Source organism: Oncorhynchus kisutch, linkage group LG18 (assembly GCF_002021735.2).
Source record: "Oncorhynchus kisutch isolate 150728-3 linkage group LG18, Okis_V2, whole genome shotgun sequence".
Taxonomy (NCBI): Eukaryota; Metazoa; Chordata; class Actinopteri; order Salmoniformes; family Salmonidae; genus Oncorhynchus; species Oncorhynchus kisutch.
In genome coordinates this window covers 37,124,995-37,141,626 of record NC_034191.2, presented here as the reverse complement: position 1 = coordinate 37,141,626, position 16,632 = coordinate 37,124,995, and the positions used below count along the sequence as shown (strand labels likewise).

General features: G+C 44.5%; 1 protein-coding gene across 1 annotated transcript in view; it reads right to left on the bottom strand.

The window, feature by feature from the left end:
- Positions 1 to 1,640: 1,640 nt before the first annotated feature.
- dpf1 (double PHD fingers 1) overlaps positions 1,641 to 16,632 on the bottom strand; it is a 48,015-nt gene continuing 33,023 nt past the window's right edge. The window contains 4 exon segments of the mRNA XM_020507820.2: positions 1,641 to 3,230; positions 3,590 to 3,671; positions 5,130 to 5,242; positions 5,469 to 5,588. Coding sequence (XP_020363409.2) covers positions 3,160 to 3,230; positions 3,590 to 3,671; positions 5,130 to 5,242; positions 5,469 to 5,588 — 386 coding nt within the window. The 3' untranslated portion in view covers positions 1,641 to 3,159.

Genomic DNA, 16,632 nt, shown 5'->3' with positions numbered 1-16,632 from the left:
AAGTGCAAGCAAGATCACAGCACGATAATTTACAAGAGGGACAAAATCCTGCTTCGTTTGAGGACTGGCCAATAATCTTTCCTTTCTAATCCCACCCCCAGTCTAAAGATGGGGAGGGAGAGAAAGGATGCTGAGACGGAACAGGATAGATCACTGGGTGACCCCCTATCTCTCAGCTCAGTCTCTGGGGGAGGGGGGGGGGGTCAAAGGTCATATCTGAGCTAGAGTCACCCCTCTTTCTGCAAATGCATCCTCTCAGAGAGTACAATCAAAGTAGTTTGACTCCACCACATCCTCTTAAGTGCCAGGAATAAATTCAGAAGTAAAGGCTTATTATCAGTGAGATCAGTTCACCTCACCCACACAGAATCACGTCATCCCCTGACTATTACCTCAGTACTGGCTCTGAACACAACTCTGATTGGATATTGGTGGGAAACTTAAATAAAAGGATGAAACCGTAATGTTGTGAAGGTTTTCACATTGTCCTTTTAATGGACAGACTCCTCAAAAGACAATCTATCATGACACATTCTGTCACTCTGGCCGATCCTAGATCTGTGTGCTGTCTTACCAACTCTAAGGGTCATTGTCATGCGACAGCATAAACAAATCTGGGATCAGGCTACTGTCACTCAGGGCCAACTACAGTAGCAAGGACTGAGGCCTCAGCAGTACCCATTCTAACACAGTACACTAGTGTTAACTGTAGTCTTGGATGTATCGGCATGCAGCTTGTGTCATGGAGAGGAAGTTTGAAAAAGAATAACCGTCGACTGACTGTTTGTGTTTCTATGACCTCATTATTAGATTAAAGAGACAATGTGTGCACCCCAAATGGGACCCTATTCCCTATGTGGTGCACAATTTTTCTACCAGAGCCCGATGGCCACTGTTCAAAATAGTGCACTACAAAGAGGAAAGGGTGTAATTTGGAACAGAACCACTGACAGACAGCGCCTTTAAGTCTGCCTGTGTGTCTCCCCCCTCTCTCTCTCTCTGTCACACACATAGACACACACACGTACACACACATGCCAAACAAACACACTGTGCAAAATGTTTGAAGTACAAAAACACCAACAAAAACAAATAAGAGAACAATTCTGAGAGAGAAGAGGTAAAAACATCCCTAGTTATTCGAGAGATAAAGAAATAAAGTAAATATCAAAATATGAAATCAAGATCATTTCTGGTATCACATGGCTAAAATGATGGTACATACATTTTGGGTAGCGCAGGTCGTGACCTTTTCCCCAACATGGTTGTGTGTTGGATCATACCATAGTAGAATATAAACACATACATTTGAGGAGTTGAGACATTACAAATATGGAGGCAAATATGATAACCACTTTTAAGTGCATTAAAATAGACAGAAATTGTATTTATGAGTTCATATTTCGATGTGCACTGAGAGACGGTGAATTATGAAATTGCAATTAGTCTTTTTGATAGACGGAGAGAGTGACAATCTATTTACAGCAAAATGCCTCCCAACTTAAAGCTCTAGGAAGAGGAATCATTGGATCAATCAAAGTTGCAGCGTGATGCAATAGTCCAGTCAGATAGGCCACTGGGGGAGGGGACTTTGGGTTGAAAAAAAGACTTGTCTCAGTGCAAGCTCACAAACACATGCTGGCGTCCCAGTTAGTAGAAGTCCTCTGCTTTTAGCTTACTCTTTGAAAGCACATTATATTACAAGGTCCTAGCACGCAAAGCAGTCTTGCAGATAGTAAAGCGCTCATTCTACTAGTTTTGATGACTTTTCACAAAAATGAGTTATCCTTCGAGAAAAAACAAGGGCTCGGAAGAGAGAAACGGCGCAAGCTGGCTTGAATTCGTTTGGTCCAACAGAAAACATAATACAGTAAGTCATGGTGGTGTTTCTAGGAATCAGAAGCCCCTCCCCTTCCTGTTCCCCGACCCTGCCATAGGTCCTGCCTAGCACCTGGTTGGCTACGGTTGGCTCTCACTTCCACACAGTTTTAGGAGGGCACATTTACCCTCACTCACTCACACACGCACACACACACACACACACACACACATACAGATGGACACTCACACACACTCAACTTTACCCAAATGGGTCAACAAACACATTATTGCGAATTAAGTGTGCTTTCTTAAATACATTTTATCCTTAAAATATCTTTAAAAACTATAATGTTAACACCATGCAAATAAAGTTTTAAAAAAAGAAGAAATTTGGGCCCTGTATTTTTGACAAGGCCAGACATTAAAATCTGCATTGTCCACACTTAAAACATACCTACATTCTTGCTACACACACAGCCAAAATACACCAAGCTCCACCAAAGTCATAGCAGTCTCATGTTGGCTTTTTCAGTTTTTTTTTTTTAAGGAAATGAAGGTAAAAAGAAGTTCATAGTTGGGGAAAACATTTGCTCTAATTCATTATTTTTTTGGACACACAATTTGATCTAAGTGGCTGATGGCAGAGTGACAACCTCTCCACTCCCTCTCCTCTGCAAATGTCATCAAGCCACAATAGCTCCGGGCGATGGTATCAATCCCAGAGTACTTCACCGTCAAAGGCTTTGAGTGGAGGCGCCATGTGGGAGGAAGGGGGCGGGGCTGCAGCTGCTTTAAACCTAACGAGGAGTCTAGGCGTCACTACGGCCTGCCTCTCCCTCTCCGTGTGTACTCCACTGCCAGGGCCACAGCCGAGCTATGGGAGTATAGGGCCACAGTGGCAGCTGATGCTCATTAGGGCTCCTCTAAGGACCCTTCACAGGAGAGGAAGTGCCCTTGTGGGCTGTTGATAAGCGGCTCTTCAGGGTCAGAAGGTGAAGGGCCACTATTGATAATCAGATGCTCTCCCTGATGCTGCTGGGGTAAAAGGTGGTTCATCCTGGGCCAGAGGTGGAGGGGACTCCAGCGGCAGGTGGCTGGGACTCAGCAGCGGGAGACCTGGATGGAGCATGGTGCACCCTGGGAAGTAGGTGCTTCCATTGACGTTAAAACAGCTGGGGCTGGGAGACCTGACGACAGGAGAGATGGACGGACGTCTGTTGTCGTTTCATAGAGGAGGAAAAACTGCAGGGGCTTGGGGGAGTCTTCTCACATCGTAGCAGGTCCGTTTGGGTGTGTGTGGGGGGGGGGGGGTGCGGATGGGTGGTGTAGCGTGGTAGATTAGGTCAGGGTGATGTAGGCCGAGGCCTTCTCTTTAAGCTGCCGCAGACACAGATGGCAACTCCAGCTCCCTGGAAGATCAACAGTTCACAAGTTCACTGGTTACTGGAAAGCCCAAGGGTTAATCCTAGCAGAATAAATGAACACTGTAAATTGAACACTGGCTGACTGTTGCGAGTGCAACCCCACGTACGGTGGTCAAACAGCGTGGGAGATTTGCAATCTCTTAGCCATGTCAAGTGGACATGCTGATGACACACGCATTCAGCACATGCACTTCCCCCTTATAATTCACCAACTGTATAAGTGACATTATGAACCCAGCCATTGCATGGTCATCAATTACCGACAATATGCCGGCCTAGGTATCCTATACAGTATTCTATAGGACTACTGCCTATATCCTCCACATATCCTGTAGTGTACCTACCCTCTGGGGGCTCCGCCATAGGGGGACTCAGGCAATACATATGGTAGCCTCTGTCACAGTCATCACAGAATAGTAACTGATCCTGGAACAAGGGAACGCACAAACACAAATAATGTTATGTCATTATCAATCAAATATAGGAGCAAATATGTATCTGTAATGTCTAACCAGATTAACACACTACACCTACCACACATAGGCCCAGATTTGCTGCGTGTTTGCGCCCATTTTTTCCCAGTGTGGTAGTAACCTTCCCTTTACCCATTTGATCTGTCCCCAATATTGAATTCCCTGTTGTAAAAACAGGTGCCATTGGGTGTTACTCCTACTGGAGGAGGATAGTCCAGGCGAGCGTGTGTTTGGGTAAATGGAGAGTGGGATATACACTAAACAAAAATATAAAGTGTTGGTCCCATGTTTCATGAGCTGAAATAAAATATTCTAGAAATGTTCCATATGCACAACAAGCTTATTTCTCCAAATTCTATGCACAAATTGGTTTACATCCCTGTCAGTGAGCATTTCTCCTTTGCCGAGATAATCCATCCACCTGACAGGTGTGACATATCAAGAAGCTGATTAAACAGCATGATCATTACACAGGTGCACCTTGTGCCGGGGACAATTTTTATAAAGCCGCACTAAAATGTGCCGTTTTGTCCCAACACAATGCCACAGCAATTGGCATGTTGAATGTAGGACTGTTGACCAGAGCTGTTGCCGGAGAATAACATTTTCATTTCTACCATAAGCCGCCTCCAACGTCGTTTTTTTGGGCAGTACATCCAGCCGGCCTCACATCCGCGGACCACGTGTATGGCGTCGTGTTGGTGAGCGGTTTGCTGATGTCAACGTTGTGAACAGAGTGCCCCATGGTGGCGGGGTTATGGTATGGGCAGGCATAAGCTACAAACAGAATTGCATTTTATCGATGGCAATTTGAATGCACAGAGTTACCGTGACAAGATCCTGAGGCCCATTATCGTGCCACTCATCCGCCGCCATCACCTCATGTTTCAGCATGATAATACACGGCACCATGTCGCAAGGATCTGTAAATTCCTGGAAAATGTCCCAGTTCTTCCATGGCCTGCATACTCACCAGACTTGTCACCCAACAAGCATGTTTGGGATGCTCTGGAGCGTTGTGTACAACAGCGTGTTCCAGTTCCACCAACATCCAGCAACTTCACACAGCCATTGAAGAGGAGTGGGACAACATTACACAGGCCACAATCAACAGCCTGATCAACTCTATGCGAAGGAGATGTGTCGCGCTGCATGAGACAAATGGTGATTTTCTGATCCACGCCCCTACCTTTTTTTTATGGTATCTGTGACCAACAGATGCATATCTTCATTCCCAGTCATATGAAATCCATAGATTGGGGCCTAATGAATTTATTTCAATTGACTGATTTCCTTATACGAACTGTAACTCAGTAAAGTCTTGGAAATTGTTGCATGTTGCATTTATATTTTTGTTCAGTATAGATGTTTTGGGAGTATGAAGGGGCGTGTGTGTGTGTGTGGTGCTCACGTCATTCTCGGAGGTGCCACACAAGCTGCAGGACTTGCACTCGATACACTGCCAGCGGTAGGTCCGTACGGCTGCCGTCATGTTGACTGTGAACTGCAGGCAGGACGGGTGGCCTGGGGACACAGAGAACGACACACACACACACACACACACACACACACACACACACACACACACACACTCTTCATGTTGCTCCTTATCATCATCATCATCATCATCATCATCATCATCATGTTATGCTTATTTCCATAACTCTAAAACATAATAACGGCTGTGTAATAATTACACATATAAAACCAACTAAAACTGGAGTCCATAGGAGTGTCTGTCTGTCCGCACCTGAGCGTCCACAGTCGGCACAGGAGATGAGGTCCTCGGGACAGCCGGTCTTCTTGGAGCCGCCCAGGCAGAAGTCACAGTAGCCGTTGGGGATGACCGACCCATCTGCAGCTTTCTTAGCTGCAATCACACAAGTGGAAAGGTTCCATACGATAGAGCTCTTTCCATAACAAACACTCTCCTACAGAAAAGCTGCATATTACTCTTATATTCTATGCTCTATTTTTCGGGATCCAGCATTTGTATGAAGCTCCAATGAGCACAGACCCAGAGCACTGAGTCTAAAGCTGTGGTCTGTGGTTACTGATGACCTGCTACTGAAGCTGGTGTAGAGCTGAGGACTCAACAGGCTTAGAACTAGACTGATGTAGGAGGAACATCGCTGGTTTGGAGAGGGAAAGAGGAAGATAGAGAGAGAGAGAGAGAGAGAGAGAGAGAGAGAGAGAGAGAGAGAGAGAGAGGGAGACAGAGAGAAAGCAATAACGAGGGAAAGAGGCAGAGACAGGAAACATTGAGTGAGATGGCGAATATGAGACTTCCAGCCAGCCAGACTGCAGAGCGTCCCAGCTGGATAAGACTCTCCCTCCTCCATATGTTGGTTTTGGTAAAGCAAGCAGCAGGCCCGCTGAAGCCTGGGACTCGCCAGCTCGTGCTCAGCCAGGGATGGGAGGAGGAAGACGGGGAGGAAAATCCATTGGGAGGCCCAGGGGTCTGTTTAATATTGTCAAAGGAGTGGTGGGGGGGGGCTGGTACAGACCTGCTGTGCGTCAAGCGGCAGGTGCGCGGTGGGAAGCCATTTTAGAATAACCATTAAAGGAGAGGAAAGTCTCCCTGCATGCATCCTCTCAGTCTCACTGACTGCAGTCGATTGCATAATACCTTTAATAGATCTGATCACGTAACCAGGACAGTCTATTTGTATATGTCCTTTTTTCCTGTATTAAGATGTAATGCAATGGACAGGAACGTCACAATGACTCACCAGTGGCGCACGTAGGACAGATGAAGACAAACCGACATACAGTATACCAGACAACACACACAGGAATTCATCTCGAATACATAAACCCACACGCACACACAGCAGTGTTCATGGTGGAGTAATCAGCGGCTGTGTGGTGTGTGATTTGGAGAGCCAGGACCCTCATTAATCCAGCCCAGGGTGGATTGTGGCTGGGGGAGGGGTGGAGGGGAGATTGAGTTTTCTACTCCAGAGGGCTGGTCTGTAATCCCTAGCGAAAAAAGAAAAAAAACTCTGATCAGGATGGGGGGGGGGGTGTAGCAGAAAAGAAGAGAGGAGCTGTCCATGGTACCAGCGCAGCAGCCAGCTCTGTACTGGATTGTATAATGATGAGCAGTAATGTACAGTGGAGTGGAACATTACGTACAATCAGGGGACTGTGACAAACATACCACTATCCCCACGTTCGCCTACAACACTTGCCACTTGGGCACAGAGGTATGTATGGTCTACATACAATATGTACATATTGTATGCATGTAGGTTCATTCATTAAATATGTCACTTTGAGTTGAAGAAAAAAGAAAAAGCCTTTGGCTCTCTATGTCTTTTACTTCAACAGACTCCCGCTGACTCTGCTTTACCACAGTCCCTGATGGGCAAAACTGTATATACACACACAGTTACATAAAAATATATGCCAGACGGCACATACTACAAACAGTGCTGCTCTCGGGCTCTGCGGACCGTGAGGCTGTGAGGACCCTTGAGAGTGAATCAGCAGGCCCTGACACATCTGTGAGTGAGCAGGCTGCCCGCTGGCCTGCCTGCTCAGAAAGGAAAGCCCATCGATGATTAAATGCCTGAGGCCTTGCTTAAAGTCTGAGATGCTAACCTGAGGTAGTACATCCTTGAGACGGACAGAGAAAGAGAGAGATGGATTGAAAAAGAGAGCGAGAGAGGGGAGGGAGACGGATGAAAGCGAGGGTGGGAGGGAGAGCGAGACAGAGATGTACAGACCAAACCAGACAGAGAGACAGAGACATACAGACCAAACCAGACAGAGAGACAGAGACATAGAGACCAAACCAGACAGAGAGACAGAGACATACAGACCAAACCAGACAGAGAGACAGAGACATAGAGACCAAACCAGACAGAGAGACAGAGACATACAGACCAAACCAGACAGAGAGACAGAGACATAGAGACCAAACCAGACAGAGAGACAGAGACATAGAGACCAAACCAGACAGAGAGACAGAGACATACAGACCAAACCAGACAGAGAGACAGAGACATACAGACCAAACCAGACAGAGAAACAGAGACATACAGACCAAACCAGACAGAGAGACAGAGACATACAGACCAAACCAGACAGACCAAACAGACAGACCGACAGACAGACAGACAGACAGACAGAGAACATGTGCGAGAGCGGTAGCACGTTCCTGAGGTTGTCAAGGGTGATACACACCTCCCTCCCTCCATCTCAACTCCAGCTCCACCTTTCCTGTAACACCCCTCCAATTACTGGGAGAATACAGGCAGAACAGCACACTTCACAGCTTTTAAGTGTGTCTCGGGAACCCACTGGGAATTAGGGGAGAGAGATGAATCCTCAAACACCCCCCTCATATCTCCCCCTTCCCTTCCGTTCCCTTCTCTCGCTTTCTCTCCCCCTATCTCTGTCCTCTCTTCGCCTACCTATCTCTCTCTCTAAGTATAAGCTTCTCTACCTCTCTTCCTCTCCCCCTATCTCTGTCCTCTCTTCGCCTACCTATCTCTATCTCTAAGTATAAGCTTCTCTGCCTCTCTTCCTCTCCACTCTGCCTCTCTCACGCTCTCTATCCCCTCTCTCTTCCTCTTTTCTAATCTCTCACTCTCCCGGTCTCTCTCCAGCCCTCTCTCTCTCTCTCTCTCTCCGCGCTCTCCTTTTTCTCTCCAACTCACTCTCCCTTTCTCACTCCCTCATTCTCAATACAGCCTGCTCCTGGAGTTTTCACAATCTCATTCTAGCACAATCTCTAGCCTAAGAGCCATACCGCACTGGCTGGTCGATAAAGTGGCCACAGCCTTATCGAATTAGCACTTCCGCAGGAATACCCACAAGCACCTGTTGCCTGCTCTCACTTTCTCTGTTTCTCACTCTCCTCCACACTTTCATTCCTTCTTTTGCTCTCTCACCCATGTCTATTCACTCTGTTTTCTGAACATACAATGAACATAACCCTATTCACACAGGTTCAAACATACAGCACATTGAACATAACCCTATTCACACAGGTCCAAACATACAGCACAATGAACTAAAACCTATTCACACAGGTCCAAACATACAGCACAATGAACATAAACCTATTCACACAGGTCCAAACATACAGCACAATGAACATAACCCTATTCACACAGGTCCAAACATACAGCACAATGAACTAAAACCTATTCACACAGGTCCAAACATACAGCACAATGAACATAACCCTATTCACACAGGTCCAAACATACAGCACATTGAGCTGAAACTCATACACAGGGCCAACTATTAGATAGCTTAGCTTAGTTAGTGTGGTTTTGCACCTGACAATAAAACAGGGTTTTACTAAAGTAATCCTACTAGTCTAGAATTAACCAGTGATGATCCTGGGACACAGATCAGCTCCTAGTCTCACCTACACACTGCCGTCCCCACAACACAAAACACATTCCAGCATGGCAGGGGAGCAAATAGAACAGAAGAGGAGAGAGGAGGAGGAGGAGAGGAAGAGGGGAGAGGAAGATGAGGAGGATGGAGAGGAAGATGAGGAGGAAGAGGAGAGAGGAAGATGAGGAGGATGGAGAGGAAGATGAGGAGGAAGAGGAGAGAGAAATATGACAAGGAAGAGGGGAGAGGAAGAGGAGAGGAAGAGGAGGAGAAAGAGGAGAGGAAAATGAGGAAGATGAGGAGGAAGAGGAGAGAGGAAGGGCAGAACACGAAGAGGAGAGGGGAAGTGAAGACGTGGCTGCTCCTGTGTCAAAGCATCAGGTTGAAAACACACACTCTGCACTCCTGTCGCCAGGCTGCTTAATGAGGGGAGCACCACACCAGGACACACATACAGATACACACTAATATAACGTATCCATACACTCACATTCACAGACAATACACGCACACACGCACAAGCACACCGAGACAAACGCGCGCACAAACACACAAGATTTATAGCCAGCATGTCTTTGCATAATAACTTTTAAAGGCTTGTTCCACTCCCAACCCCCACCCTCTCTCTTTAACGTGACGAATGGGAGTCCCTCTGCCCCCAATCCATCCTTCAGTATCAGCTCTCATCCAATGCATACATACACACACTAGGGCTGTGACGGTCATGGAATTTTGGATGACAGTTATAGTGTTTTTGTTTTCCACACATTTTCTCCTCTCCTCTGCTACACCATATGAAAGCCCCGTGCTGTTTTTGAATGGGCGTCAAGCTTATATCATCAAATTCATGCAAACAGGGTCGTTTAAGACCCCGTACAATTATATTTGTATTCATCGATTAAGGTTTTCGATTATGAGAAAATAATAATAATAACGCAATCAAAAACCTTCATGAAAGGCATCAGGTAGAAGTAAATTAATACACGAGTATGAATATAATTGTCCATATACACTACAGTTCAAGTTTGGGGTCACTTAGAAATGACCTTTTTTTGAAAGAAAAGCACATTTTCTGTTCATTAAAATAACATCAAATTGATCAGAAATACAGTGTAGACAGACATGGTTAATGTTGTAAATGACTATTGTAGCTGGAAATGGCAGATTTTTTATGGAATATCTACATAGGTGTACAGAGGCCCATTATCAGTAACCATCACTCCTGTGTTTCAATAGCACGTTGTGTTAGCTAATCCAAGTTTATAATTTTAAAAGGCTAATTGATCATTAGAAAACTCTTTTGTTAGCACAGCTGAACACTGTTGTTCTGATTAAAGAAGCAATAAAACTGTCCTTCTATAGACCAGTTGAGTATCTGGAGCATCAGCATTTGTGGGTTAGATTACAGGCTCAAAATGGCAAGAAACAAATAACTTTCTTCTGAAACTCATCAGTCTATTCTTGTTCTGAGAAATGAAGGCTATTCCATGCAGGGAATTGCCAAGAAACTGAAGATCTCGTACAATGCTGTGTACTACTCCCTTCACAGAACAGTGCAAACTGGCTCTAACCAGAACAGAAAGAGGAGTGGGAGGCCCCGGTGCACAACTGAATAAGAGGACAAGTACATTAGAGTGTCTAGTTTGAGAAACAAATGCCTCACAAGTCCTCAACTGGCAGCTTCATTAAATAGTACCCTCAAAACACCAGTCTCAACGTCCACAGTGAAGAGGCGACTCCGGGATGCTGGCCTTCTAGGCAGAATTGCAAAGAAAAAGCCATATCTCAGACTGATTAAAATGGGCAAAAGAACACAGACATTGGACAGATGAACTCATCCCGGAGTCGCCTCTTCATTGTAGACGTTGAGACTGGTGTTTTGCGGGCACTATTTCATTTGTGCTGTTCTGAGAAGGGAGTAATACACAGTGTTGTACAAGATCTTCAGTTTCTTGGCAATTTCTCACATGGAATAGCCTTCATTTCTCAGAACAAGAACAGTTTTATTGCTTCTTTAAATCAGGACAACAGTGTTCAGCTGTGCTAACAATTGCAAAAGGGTTTTCTAATGATCAATTAGCCTTTTAAAATGATATACTTGGATTAGCTAACACAACGTGCCATTGGAACACAGGAGTGATGGTTGCTGATAATGGGCCTCTGTACGCCTATGTAGATATTCCAGAAATCAGCCGTTTCCAGCTCCAATAGTCACTTACAACATCAATAATGTCTACACTGTATTTCTGATCAATTTGATGTTATTTTAAATGGACAAAAAAATGTGCTTTTCTTTCAAAAACATGGACATTTCTAAGTGACCCCAAACTTTTGAACGGTAGTGTAATGGCTACGTTTTTATGAATTTGATGATATAAGCTTGAGCTGGGAGGGCGTTGCCTAGGCAACCGAAGACTTGTTTGATACAACACCTCGCTTATTTCAGCAAGGAGCAACAAAGTTTCATCACGTTGTAGCCCATGTTACAGCAGAAATGGCCGTCCATTCTTCAGCAAGCAGTTAAAAAGAAAGAAAAGGTTATGACGGTTCCTTTATATTCATGGTGATATTCATCCATAACTGTGGCGCTAACACACACACACACACACACACCCACACACACCCACACCCACACACACAGAGAGAGACAATGGATCCAGTATTATGCAGGGAGAGAGACCGAGTCAGTCAGACGAAGAGTGTCAGTCACAGATGAGATATCTCATGAGGAACGTTTCCTCTTTCTCATCCTGTCTGTGCTTCTCTCTTTCGCAGAGGAAATTAGATTTTTTTTCCCCCCCTGCAATCGTCTATTGTCACACAAATACCTACACCATCTGTCTCCACCTCCTTTTCCCATTCCCTATCTCTTCCTCGCTATTAAACACACATGCACGCACACACAAACACACCAGCAAGACGCAATGCAATAACATGCTCGTTTCTCTTGCCTGTCCAGTCAGTAGGTTGCGTAAGTCCCAGTGCATTGTGGGTCTGAAACAGAATGACATTGTAAAGCGAGAGGACGGTGGAGATTTTGGTGCATAATAAAACTTGATCTTTGGCTGCACTGTAATCACACTGACCTGCTCACACTATGGGGCGGCAGGTAGCCTAGTGGTTAGAGCGTTGGACTAGTAACTGAAAGGTTGCAAGATCGAATCCCTGAGATGACAAGGTAAAAAATCTGTCGCTCTGCCCCTGAACAAGGCAGTTAACCCACCGTTCCTAGCCTCTCATTGTAAATAAGAATTTGTTCTAAACTGACTTACCAAGTTAAATCAAATAAAATAATAAAATGGCACCATAAGAAGCTCACTCTGTCTGTAGCAAATACACAAACAGTACATACAAATGTATTTATTTATATATATACACAGTACCAGTCAAAAGTTTGTACACACCTTCTCATTCAAGGGTGTTTCTTTATTTGACCTATTTTCTGCATGTGTGGTTACCACCGTGAAGCATGGAGGAGGTGGTGTGATTATATGGGTGTGCTTTGCTGGTGACACTATCAGTAATTTATTTAGAATTCAAGGCACACTTAACCAGCATGGCTACCACAGCATTCTACAGTGATACGCCATCCCATCTGGTTTGCGCTTAGTGGGACTATCATTTGTTTTTCAACAGGACAATGACCCAAAACACACCTCCAGGCTGTGTAAGGGCTGTTTGACCAAGAAGGAGAGTGATAGAGTGCTGCATCAGATGACCTGGCCTCCACAATCACCTGACCTCAACTCAATTGAGATGGTTTGGGATGAGTTGGACCGCAGAGTGAAAGAAAAGCAGCCAACAAGTGCTCAGCATATGTGGGAACTCAAGACATCAAGACTGTTGGAAAAGCATGCCAGGTGAAGCTGGTTGAGAGAATGCCAAGAGTGTGCAAAGCTATCATCAAGGCAAAGGGTGGCTACTTTGAAGAATCTCAAATATAAGATATATTTTGATTTGTTTAACACTTTTTTGGTCATAGTTTTGATGTCTTCACTATTATTCTACAATGTAAAATCCTGTTTAAAAAGCCCCTAAACTAAGACTCTTAGCCGCAGTTAGGTCCCATTGTCTGACCCGCCCAATCAATACTGAGAAAACGCTAGAATTTAGACAGCAACATAGGTATACAGTACAGTACATATAAAATATCCTAGTAAGATATAAGGTGTTTGTTTGTGTGCGTGTGTGTCTAGGCTCCGACAGACAGACATGTTTTCATGAGCAGGATGGGGGGGTTAAACTAAGATGGCCAAATGACTGAGGATCCAATCCTAACCCGGCAAGCCTCTCCTCTGTTAATACAGAATACCAAATGAAGCAGTGCAATATCAGCCTGCCTTCTCCCTGTCTGGGGTAATATATATGATAAATCATAAAGAGAATTCTTTACTCTCACTCTCCTTCTTTCACTCTCTCTCTCGCTTTCTTCTTTCTGTTGCATTTAATGAACTCCTCTGCCCCCTCCGTTTCAACCCCTCCAAAGCCAAATTTCACTCCCTCCCCTCTTCCCCTCCCTACTCAATGTACATAACAACATACTCTTTAGGAGGGAACCCAGCCTGTCACTATAGCAACCGGATTGCTAGGCAACAGCCGTTTTCTCTTCCTGCTTTGTTGCAGCAGAGGAGGCAGTGCAGTGGCGGGGCGGCAGGCAGCGTGAGCTGGTCTGGCTATGTAGGAAGCTACTGTACCGGCACTGGCACCAGCATGTGGAAAGTTCAGGAGGAAACCAGACCAGAATTACAGCTAAAGGTGATGGTCGAGGTTGAGGAAGTAACTTGGTAAAGCTCAGAATGGTCTTCGCTCTAATAAGAGGCATTCCTTACCAAGGTGGGGCAATCTGGTAGACAAAGTCCCAGCCCCGTTTACAGCAAGCAAAGGACTGAGCAACTGGGACTGACTATGCTGATCATGTAGTGTGTTCAGGTGGTGTGTTTTGTATGTTCCGGGTCCGTGTTGTCGTGATGGTACTGCCCCGCCCCCACCACCCATGTCCTCTCTCAGCCTGCATCACTACTCAGTCTCCTCCATAGGCTACTCTGTCCTGTACCTGTCTGCTACAGTACGGACACAATGACTAGCCAGGACAAACTAATTTTTCAATATTTCACTTATAGCATCAAAATCAATAAAATAAATTTTGGGTTCATTCAGTAGTTTTTACCTGATTTAGTTGATTAATGTCGGATTTTTTTTTTTAAAGTACGATTATAGATTCCTCAAACATAAGTTGAAAATTATACTGTTGCTGCTTCCTGTTTTTTATACAGTTGAAGTTGGAAGTTTACATACACTTAGGTTGGAGTCATTAAAACTTGTTCATCAACTACTCCACGCATTTCTTGTTAACAAACTATAGTTATGGCAAGTCGGTTAGGACATCGACTTTGTGCAAGACACAAGTCATTTTCCCAACAATTGTTTACAGACAGATTATTTCATAAATCACTGTATCACAATTCCGGTGGGTCAGAAGTTTACATACACTAAGTTGACTGTGCCTTTAAACAGCTTGGAAAATTCCAGAAAATGTCATGGCTTTGAAAGCTTCTGATAGGCTAATTGACATCATTTGAGTCAATTGGATGTTTAACTGTGGATGTATTTCAAGGCCTACCTTCAAACTCAGTGCTTCTTTGCTTGACATCATGGGATAATCTAAAGAAATCAGCCAAGACCTCAGAAGAAAAATGTAGACCTCCACAAGTCTGGTTCATCCTTGGGAGCAATATTCAAACGCCTGAAGGTACCACGTTCATCTGTACAACGTTCATCTGTACAAACAATAGTACGCAAGTATGAACACCATGGGACCACGCAGCCATCATACCGCTCAGGAAGGAGACGCATTCTGTGTCCTAGAGATGAACGTACTTTGGTGTGAAAAGTGCAAATCAATTCCAGAACAACAGCAAAGGACCTTGTGAAGATGTTGGAGGAAACAGGTACAAAAGTATCTATATACACGGTAAAACGAGTCCTATATCGACATAACCTGAAAGGCCGCTCAGCAGGGAAGAAGCCACTGCTCCAAAATCGCCATAAAAAAGCCAGACTACGGTTTGCAACTGCACATGGGGACAAAGATCGTACTTTTTGGAGAAATGTCCTCTGGTCTGAGGAAACAAAAATAGAACTGTTTGGCCATAATGACCATCGTTATGTTTGGAGGAAAAGGGGGAGGCTTGGAAGCCAAAGAACACCATCCCAACCGTGAAGCACGGGGGTGGCAGCATCATGTTGTGGGGGTGCTTTGCTGCAGGAGGGACTGGTGCACTTCACAAAATAGATGGCATCATGAAGTAGGAAAAGCACATGGATATATTGAAGCAACATCTCAAGACATCAGTCAGGAAGTTAAAGCTTGGTCGCAAATGGATCTTCCAAATGGACAATGACCCCAAGCATACCTCCAAAGTTGTGGAAAAATGGCTTAAGGACAACAAAGTCAAGGTATTGGAGTGGCCATCAGTAATACCTGACCTCAATCCAATAGAAAATTTGTGGGCAGAACTGAAAAGCGTGTGTGAGCAAGGAGGCCTACAAACCTGACTCAGTTACACCAGCGCTGTCAGGAGGAATGGGCCAAAATTCACCCAATTTATTGTGGAAGGCTACCCGAAACATTTGACCCAAGTTAAACAATTTAAAGGCAATGCTACCAAATACTAATTGAGTGTATGTAAACTTCTGACCCACTGGGAATGTGATGAAAGAAATAAAAGCTGAAATAAATCATTCTCTACTATTATTCTGACATTTCACATTCTTAAAATAAAGTGGTGATCCTAACTGACCTAAGACAGGGAATTTTTACTAGGATTAAATGTCAGGAATTGTGAAAAACTGAGTTTAAATGTCTTTGGCTAAGGTGTATGTAAACTTCTGATTTCAACTCTATATATAGCCAAGTGTCAAAACTGCAGTTTTAAAAGTCCAAATAAATTCATAATCAATATGCTGAAAAAAGTTGTGATATGTTCAAGACTAATACATACATACAATTACTCCCTATAAACACACACACACACACACACACACACACACACACACACACACACACACACACACACACACACACACACACACACACACACACACACACGTGTTCAGATAACTTGTAAATTGCTAAATTAGTACCTTAACTTCTCACGCATCAAATTTACCAAGCGGTCATTCCAGACTAAAATTGATTAGCTTGTTCTACTGTAATCAATGCGCAGATGAATCACTCACGTCAATATTGTATGGAAATCAATGGTACTGGGACAATTCACTGCCACTACATGTGCCATTTGTGCTCTGGGTATACTAGATATACCTGTCGATGGGACAATGTTTACAGTAGCTGGCCAATACACAGAAGGAAATACAACACTTTTTGGACTGGATAATTTCACTGAATCATCTCTCCATGGGTAGGTCTAAACAGACTCTTTGAGTGATCGCTTTGAATGTCAAATCCACGTATTTGTTTGTGGCCGGCGGATTTTATAAAGAGAGCGCCCCCATTTTCCCCCGCCATTTGAGTCTCAATTTCACAACTGCGGTTT